This window comes from Etheostoma spectabile, chromosome 2 (genome assembly GCF_008692095.1).
Source record: "Etheostoma spectabile isolate EspeVRDwgs_2016 chromosome 2, UIUC_Espe_1.0, whole genome shotgun sequence".
NCBI lineage: Eukaryota > Metazoa > Chordata > Actinopteri > Perciformes > Percidae > Etheostoma > Etheostoma spectabile.
The window spans coordinates 13,286,407-13,295,930 of record NC_045734.1 but is presented as its reverse complement, the minus strand read 5'-3'; the positions used below and the strand labels follow the sequence as shown (position 1 = coordinate 13,295,930).

General features: G+C 38.9%; 1 protein-coding gene across 2 annotated transcripts in view; it reads right to left on the bottom strand.

Moving 5' to 3' along the window:
• Window positions 1-2,370: 2,370 nt before the first annotated feature.
• Window positions 2,371-9,524, bottom strand: part of prss12 (serine protease 12) — a 21,599-nt gene continuing 14,445 nt past the window's right edge. The window contains exons 10-14 of one of the 2 annotated variants that reach the window (XR_004334353.1): window positions 9,011-9,089; window positions 8,177-8,299; window positions 5,893-5,981; window positions 4,783-5,078; window positions 3,408-3,644 (exon numbers count right to left, since the gene is read on the bottom strand). Coding sequence is in view for 1 of the 2 variants with exons in the window: in XM_032531426.1 (XP_032387317.1) it covers window positions 3,313-3,644; window positions 4,783-5,078; window positions 8,177-8,299; window positions 9,011-9,089 (830 nt within the window). In the remaining variant the exon portion in view is untranslated. Of the gene's footprint in view, window positions 3,645-4,782; window positions 5,079-5,892; window positions 5,982-8,176; window positions 8,300-9,010; window positions 9,090-9,524 lie in introns of both variants that reach the window. The other variant, XM_032531426.1, reaches the window with a different exon arrangement.

Here is a 9,524-nt window from a genome sequence, read left to right as displayed (position 1 = left end):
GGCATGTGACAAGAGGCATGTGACAAGAGGGCTGGGAAACAGGTAAAAAACATCAGGTAATCACGGAGGCGGGAAAGCACAGGAAGTAGAACTAAATACAAAATGAGACAGAGACCAGACTTCAACAAAATGACAGGAAACAGAACACATACAAGACCAGACCACAAAACGCGAGACAAAACAGGACCAGGATAGGAAACATGTACAGGAAACAAACTCAACAATAACACAGGACATAAACACCACACCATTACAGATGTGGATGTGTTTTTGTATTTGAGAAGTTTTGTATTTTGAACTTTTTTAGCTTTTTTCTTTGCACTTTTCAAAAGGAAATAAGAAAAACTTCATGAAATATACATTTTCTGAGTGTTTTTCTTCTGTATTTTCTCTTTATTAAGTTGAGACATGTGGCTGTGGTGCCAAGTTTTTGTGTAGCCCACCTAATATGCTTACAGTAGTGTTTTCGTATAATTTTACAGATGTTTTACTTGGACGGAAATAGAAATTCTGTATTGTAATCTCTTATCTCTGTGTCAGACTAGAATCATTTTGGTAAAGCATTTAGGCGAGAAAAGCATGTATTTTCAAGTGTCTCTGAAGAGGTTAAAAACACTGCCATGTTCATTTTTAATTGGCATAACTAACATGAAATCCTAGATTCAATTAACGTTTAGTCTATATTTGTGTGTTAATTGTTCATCTGAGACTATCCATTATTTTGTTTTCTATATTAGATATAGATTATATATTATATATAGATTAAACGTGTTGTTGATCTCAGCCCAAAGAAAACAACTTAAATTAAATTAATTAATTTTTGTTTATTTGATAGGGACAAATACACTATACAACAAGTATCCAATGCAATGTAATACAGCATTTATACTTACTGCTAATTTCCAATGCTCTTCCCTAAAAGGGCATTGGAAATAAAATATATTCTTTTTTATGTTTAATATTTTACAATTTACATATAAAATGAGCTCCAATGTTTTGTAATGTGTGAAAGTGACCACAGGAGGGTAGTTTCAGACAAGGATAGCTGTGCTCTAGCTCAGAGCAGTTCGGTGAGTTCAGGAAATCCATTCAGCAGGTGTAAAAAATTGGAGCTGCATGTTTACACCCACGAACCCCCTGCAGCATGTTGTGTCTTCCGAGCTTATTAGTTAATTGAACTATTTGTCTCTCTGTTCATGTGTGCGCGAAACAGGCATACATTTGCATAACTACCAGTGTGCGTCTAGTTGACAAATTGTTCAATTTTGTCTATGAGGCTCAAAAGGAACGGTTCACTGATATAAAGGCAGTAATGCATGATGACATTTACATTTTATTTTTAGCATAATGTCTCATCACATATTTTAAAATCAAGTAAAAGCTTATCTAAAAGCAGAGACAGGGCAGAAATCCAATTAGCCAACAGAGCCAGACAACTTTCAATCTTTCAACATTGTTTGAAGGATTGTTTTGGGTTGTTTTGTATATATTTTGATTTTTTTAAATGCTTTTGAAAACAATAAATTAAACAGTACTCTATGTCTCAGTTAGGTCCATAAGTAAACATACATTGTACAAAGGAAAAGACTGATATTTAGAGATAGAAATTTCACTTACGCAGCAGGATGTGCAAATGCCATCCATACAGATTTATAGAAGAGTTTAATCTAATAGGTTAACCACAAGGTGGTGCTATTCTGTTCAATATTACAATGAAACATACTGTACTGTGCTATAATAAAGGTTTTGGCTTAACTTGATCAAAAATATAGGAAATGCGGAACAAATGAAGTGCTTTGATACAAGGAGTAAACCCATAACAATAACTGGTCAAAGGTTAAATCATTGCACTTAACATACTGTAACTTTTAAGCACATAAGGAAAAGAAATGCTGGAAAGATGAGAATAATTAGCATTTATGTTGCCAAGATTTCATGCAGCTTTCCACTGAAGCAGTTGGTCCCAGTTCTTAAATGGGTGTTGAGTCAACATGACGTGTTTGCCTTGTAAATAAGAACAACTCAGAAAATGACTACCATTCCTGTTGACACTGTGTGACAAACCGATGACACTGTGTGTGTGTGGGTGTGTGTGCATACGCATTGTCTAACATAGTGGTGCTCACTTTGACAGTTTGCAGTCAGAAACAAACCTGAAAGAGCTCTGTTGTTCCAGCTGCTGTCACCATTCAGATGTGTGGGAATAAAAGAAAGTGTAACATAAAGTGCAACAACCACTTAAAACATATAGTCAGTGATATTAACATAAACAGACTTTGGCCATTACAGTATGACTTAAAACATTTAAGTTTCTTAATTAAACACACAACACACAACAACAAACAAACAAACTCACTTTTTTATTTTTACAAAAATCTATTTATAAAGAAATGTTACAGTACATTTAAACATAACACTTAGTCAGTAAACACACCAAATAAGGCAGTGTAGTTTTTTTCAAGTGTACCAGATTGTCTCCGTTACTTAACTATCCTACTAGAAGAAAAGAACATGAGTTAACAGTGTCGATACGACAAATCAACACTTAGAAATGCTGTTATGTGCTGTTATTCAGAAACACACTTTAGTCCCTTGTGCCAATGTCCAGAAGCATTGAGTTAAGGACAAATACTGACTGCTTGTAAATGATAAATGCCTGAGTTATTACTAAGACCTGAAATCTGCTTTTTACACAGCAAAACAATGAGCCCAATGGAGACACATTACATGAACAATAATGAAATCAGGTTGAAATGTATATTTCAATTTGGCAAATGTCAATGTGACCTGAATGCTTAACACAAAACCACTGATTATCATGTAATAAGTACCTAAAGGGGGATTCTTAGTGCAAGTATGCTACTTCATATCATGCCATTACTTACCATGTACGTATGAGTGCATGCATGTATGCTGTTTATCTTCTTTCTTTCTTTCTTTTTTACGGTGGTCCCTTTTCAACCATTTTCACACCACACTTCATACCAGAAATCACAACTTTACAACAAAAGCAAGCACAGAAAACGTTATTTGGGTAAAAAAAAATATGTTTTTAAGTGTAGTATGCAATGTCACAAGAAACAACAAAAAGATATTTAAGTTACAGTTACCTTTTTTGGAGTTGAGATTTAACACCATCCAAAGTCTTGCAGCTCAAGAGAATATTAAATAATTAAAATTAAAATAAGTGCTTATGACTTAGATGAAAGAAAAGACATTTTTGTATCAGTTGTCACCTGACCAATTGAGTAAGTCTTTAAGTGTCATTCTTTCTAATCAAGAGGTAAATTCTTTAAATCTGTCATTCACCTTTCATCGCTTTTTCTCTTTCCTGTCATCACGGCCAATCACCTTGCGTATCCAGGAGCTGAAGGCAGAGACTTTGGTGTAGACGCCTGGGGACTGTTGTGTCCGACAAGCATGACCCCAGGACGTGACCCCATAAACCACCCAACCCCCTCCTGGACGCTCACACACCAACGGACCTCCACTGTCACCACGACAACTGTCCACTCGTCTTTCCGATTGGATACTACCAGCGCAGAGCATGCGGCTTGTGAAGGCACTGTGGAAATGCTGCTGGCAATGACGCCGGGGGAGTAAGGAAAGCGGGGCCTGCTGTAGGGTCTTGGAGTATGAGCGGCCTGAGAAAGAGGCAAAGTGTTAGAGTTTAGAATGAGAGGTGGAAGGTAGGTGGAATAGTGTGTGTGAGCATCATATTTGTGTTTTAACCATGATAGTGGCATGGCTCTAGTGATGGCAATGTCGGTCGGTAGGCCCATCCTTTTTGTCCTTTTGGTTGTGAGTGAAATGTCTAGACAACTATTGTATGGTTTGCCATGACATTTTGTAGAGACATTTATGGTCCCTAAAGGATGAGATGTTAGATCCTTGGCCGTGTAACTTCACTGTTGGCCAGTTGGAGGTTGTACACAGAAATGTGCTTCCTCTGGTAAACATGCTGTTGGCAGTCACTTCACCCAACAGTACCAACAAGGTACTTCACCCCGTGGCCAAAATGTCTGCAGAGGATCAATCTATCCACCAATATTCTCTCCTGGGGTACTGTAAGACCCCCCCACAGTGTCTCTCCATGGTAGCTTAGGGTGGAGTGTGTATGATATTAGAGGGCAGATTGCCAAATACAAACAGCTGTACAAAGCAGACATCTCACCATCACACACTCTAAATAGCCTGTGTTGTCATCACACTTGGGTAAACTAATAAAAACACACACACACACACACACACACACACACACATACACACACACATAAATTCAACCGACATTAAGAAAACAGACACACAAAACCCCTCAATAGGGAGTACATGTTTTTGTATAAGCGTGTACTGACACTGTCTGTAGCCCTTTGTGACTAAGTTGCTATGATTAATGATGATGACATCAGCATGTAACTTAAAGATCACTAACAGATGTTGGTGTACACTGTCAAGTGTATGGACAGTTACAGAGCATGAAGTCAAACAAGTGCAATTACTGGTGGAGAATTCTTGTTTACTATATATGCATTTGCAGTTAACCTTCAAAATGACTAACATATGGTAAGAATACAGTGGTTACAGTATGTGATTATTTCACTGTCTGTCCAAATGTACAATAGACTTTTGCCCCAAATAACTAGTCTCAATGTGATTTTAAAGTTGTGAAAGTCCTACACCTTCCAATATACAGTGTTGCTTAAATCTTAAATACAAGGATGAAATTAAATGATGTCTTTTTTTGCACCTAAAGGTGCAAAAAACACACACACACACCCTTACCCGTGTCACCCCAGCCGGTAATATGACAGTTGCTGGCTTGTTTGAGCACTCTCTCTTTCCTCATGGGCAGACAGGCGGGAAGAACATGACGGCTGAATGACACACACTCTCCCGGCATCTGGCCCACGGCCCCCGGTGACAGATGAACCAAGGCCAGGTCGTAATCGTTGTTATGGGAGTGGTAGCCGGGGTGGAGGACAATCTGATCAACGCCGTACTCCTCTTCGTATTCCTCAGGGACGAGGGAGTGGTAGTCGCCCACTCTAACTTTATATTGCTTGGTGCTGTTTCCGTACCTGCAGAGAGGAATAGAGGGATGGATTAAGAGAGGTCATTAGAGAAAGAGTGTGTGAGTGTGAGTGTGTGTGTGTGTGTGTGTGTGTGTGTGTGTGTATGTTTGTTTGTGTGTGTGTGTGTGTGTGTGCGTGCATGTGTGCATGTGTGCATGTGCAGTATCCCACTGCTGATACATAAACCATGAACAATAAAATAAAGAGCTCTTGAATGGGTTAATTTAGCAATAGCTAATCTAAAGCTGAAAACAGTACTCTGTTACACTAAGCACACAGTCATAAAATCTGCCCTAGTTTTAGATTTTTTTCCTATATATTCCAAAGCCTTTCTACAAAGTATTACGTGCAGTGTTCGTGTTCCCCCTGAGGCTTATAAATATTGCATATGTTTAATCAGACAGTCCTAAAAGCTTTGTTCGATTAAGTAATTAGATATATTGTCCCTCTCTGTTTTCTCTGCTTTAACTCCTTCTTCACACAACATTGCTTTTATCAATTCACTATAAATGATGACTAACAATGAATTGCACATGTCCTGCACTACTTCTTGGAGCTAAACAAAAAACTTGGATACAGACTAAATATAGACAAGAATGATAACAATAAATCTGTCATTTTGTCTGTGTGTTTATGCTTTATACTGACTCATAGGTTGAGAGTTTTCCACGCTTTCTATTTTGTTGTTAGAGATGTTTGGCCTTTTTGAAATGGAGTGGGAGAGAAGGAGAGGTAAGTCAGGGACAAAGATGGGGCCAAACGAGTAGGAGGGAGGGAGAGAGGGAAGAGAAGGAAGGGGAGAGGAGTTAAGGAAGGAGACCTTTTGATCGAGCCAAGTCTGTGTGTCCAGTTACAACTGGTAGAGTGTTTTCCGGAAAGATCTCCTGACCTGGGAATGCCAAGACGTTCCTGGCAGAGCAAAGACACTGCTGACCAGTTAAATACGTGCAGTGCATACCCACCATGAAGGCAACATCTCAGGATTAGAATGGAGTTGGAATGCAACACCTAAATTACCTTTCACACGTTGTTGTAGTGGCTAAAAGCAGTTACAAATCTGCTGGAGTTGTGTTACTGTTGGCGAGCCCCCAGCTGTACAGCAACATGGTATAAATAGGTTTAACATGTTGACAGCATGTGACTACTGAGCTGAGGTCAATTTTTATGAACCTACTAATTGGTAGTGTAAGGGATAGGTAAACATGATTGTGTAAGTTAGATTTGGTAGTGGCACCTTAACATGTCATTATAAAATCCTCTGTGCATGTGTGCAAATTAGAACAAGAAGAAGAAGTGATTAAGCCAACTTGTTGATGTATCTTCTGTGTGTTGTGTGACTGCATGTTTTTTGTTGTTGTTGCTGTGTGTGCTGTGGGAGATGTATCACCCTATTTTGGTTACCATACTGTATAAGAAATGGGACACAGTTAAGTCGGAAGTCCCTATCTTGGTCTGCATGCTCTGGCTTGCATACAGCATATTACTTTTCAAAGCTGTCATAGCTAAAGCTAACAGCTTGGAGCATTTAATACTGATATGTGACCAAGCAGGAAAAGTAAGTACTTTGTAGTGTCTGACCTTTCTTGTCTGCTTACAATGTCTATGAAAAAAAAATCCTATGTACATAAGAAAATACAGTACCTTTCAACCCTTCTGTCACTGTGTTCAGGTGTGCACTTACGGTATCCTTTGAGCAACATCTATCAGAAATAATTAACGGTTACACTAGAAAAGCATTGTGCTGCACATGCTGCTGTACAAATTGTGTGCCAATGTGGCTGCAGTCAGTAAAATGTTGCTATTGTAGGAATGTCATCAATCTGAACCTGGCAGATGAATTCCACAAGCTATTGTGAATTATTAAAACCCATTCAATACAAATACAAAACAAAGCCTGGGGCAATAGGTAAGTGAGCACCTATCATTAGGCACGTAAACATATAATGAATTTGTTTGGTAAAGCCTATCAATTATCTACTCTTGTACAAGCAAATTAAGCCATTCAACCAATCAATCACTTAAAGACTGTGGTATGTTTGAGGCTAATTACTATGGCTACCATAGTGCCTACTGTGCAGTTTTAAATGACTTACTATTATTAGTAAAGAGTCAGACTAACGTCCATTATTGTCAATCTGCAATTACATTGGTGGTCAACTATGGGTACTGTTTGGATTAATCAGTCCTAGAAGCCCTGATTGCCAATTCCCAAGTGTTCCTAATTTGCAGCAAAGAACAGACATAAGTTTCCTGTGTGTCATTTAAAGAAAAAGGAATCGCAGAGTAGAGTTTCTTAAATTAGGAGTACAACTCTGGCAGTAGAAAGGGCCTGGAAATGGCTGGATAAATGGTAATGGATAAGATTTAGTGAATGACCACTTCCTCTCTTTAATGTGGAACATTCTGTATTAGTGGCAGAGCTGCTGGGGCCTGTAAAGAGTTATGGTTTTCCCAAACCCAGATGATGAATACTTTGTAATGCAACCAAAAGATTTTATATCTAAAATACAGTCTGACAACCTTACATGTGCTGTGAATATATCGAATGCAGGCTGTAGGGTTAGTGCCCTCACAACGCTCAACTTTGTTAGCTCTTCACAAATGTGTTCAATTAATGTTCTTTACTTATCATTTTTCTTTCCTTCTCTGCTGTATGCATTAGGTGAGTGATGTCATATTGGTGGTGCCAGGTGGAGGCCCACAAACCAGATGAAGCTGAGATGAAGTAACTCTGGCTGTCTCACTGCCAACTGCACCACAGCTAAACCACTGAATGATCACTGCTCACATCATTGAGATTATCATGCCTGTGTAAGAATTGAATATACTGAAGTAGTTTTAAGTAGTGCAGTTCAGGTGTAGCTCCAGTCGGGAAGGAGGGAAATGTATGCATAAGCTCACCCACATTTTCATGAATAAAGATTTCTTCAAAACTGATCATTTTCTGGCCTCCATACTACATGCTGTATGAGATTAATTGGCTTTCAAAATGTTATCATAGCCTTTTAACTGGTGACACATACGTACGTGTGTGTGAGTTGGTATGTGTGTGTGTGTGTGTGTGTGTGTGCGTGTGTGTGTGTGTGTCTGTGTGTGTGTTTGACCTCTTGAAGCAGTGTGCTGAGGTGAGGACCCAGCAGGTGTCAATGAGAGTTGCTCCACAAACCAACCTCCCGTCTCCTCGAGATCCTCGCAAACGAACTGCAGCCTGCCATGGCCAGCCACCCCTACAGACACACACACAGACACAGACACACACACAGACACACATACACACACAAACACACACACACACACACACAATTAAAAAAGTGCAGGTAGTCATCATAGCAACATGTATATTCTATCCAAACATGATTTATGTGATTTTTTGGAGGACACTAAACATTTGCTTACCAAGCAGAATGACTTTACAGGCAGTTATGTAAAACGTAAACATGCAGGATGTCATCTAAACATGCACACATGCAAACACACAAATACTTACTCAGTATGAAAAATGTTCTTTAGTTTCACAACTAACCGTTATGTGGCCGCACGCACTCGTTTGCATTCAAATACTCATAAATGTTGCTTTTCTCTCTGCTTATCCAAACCTCTTTCTGTCTCTCTCTATATCTTTCTTACACACAACACAAACACACACAGAGCAAGACAGAGAAAGTCTTAACCACAGTATTGTTTAATTCGATTTTTTGTGTTGGCCAATGCAAGCCTGTGACAAACTCACATTTAATGCTGACATTTTTACTCATTTGCTTCCACTTATAGTTTGTGTTTGGAAGAATTACACACAGTTGACATTTCTTTGCCTGTAGCTTCAGATCAGCTGTTTTCCATCTATCATCTTGAAAATGTGTCCAATATTCTCTATTCTATATGTCTCTTACAGCAGTTCTTTGTGCTGTCATTATTCCCTCCTGTCCCTTCCAGCTTACCTCAGAGAGTTTTCTCCTCCTATGATTCGCCGCTGGCGGGTGTGTATGAGCCGCAAACCACAAATTGAGTTGACAGGATCTGACGGAGACAAAAGAGGAACCATTGGCAGTGTATATGTGAGGTTGTGTGGGAGGGTGATGATTGTTAAACCATACATTTTAGCTCAGATGTCTCTCATTTTAAATATTTAGACTGCTTGAAAAACATGAACCTGAAATAAATAAAATAAAATGAATGAGAGATAATTTTTCGTAGTCTGTGTGTGTACTTGATGTTAAAATCTACAAACAAAAGATGTAATGCATCATACTGAAGAGATTAAGGACCCTCCTGCAGTGGATTGACTTGCACAAGAATGAGCCCTTGCGAAATGGAAGTAATAGCATATGTGCAGGTAACGAATAGCATTGTGTGAGTCTGCCCTGATGTGTGACAGACAGGGAGAAGTAATAACATTGCTGTTTCCCTTTTACCATCTGGATACACACACACACACACACACACACACACACA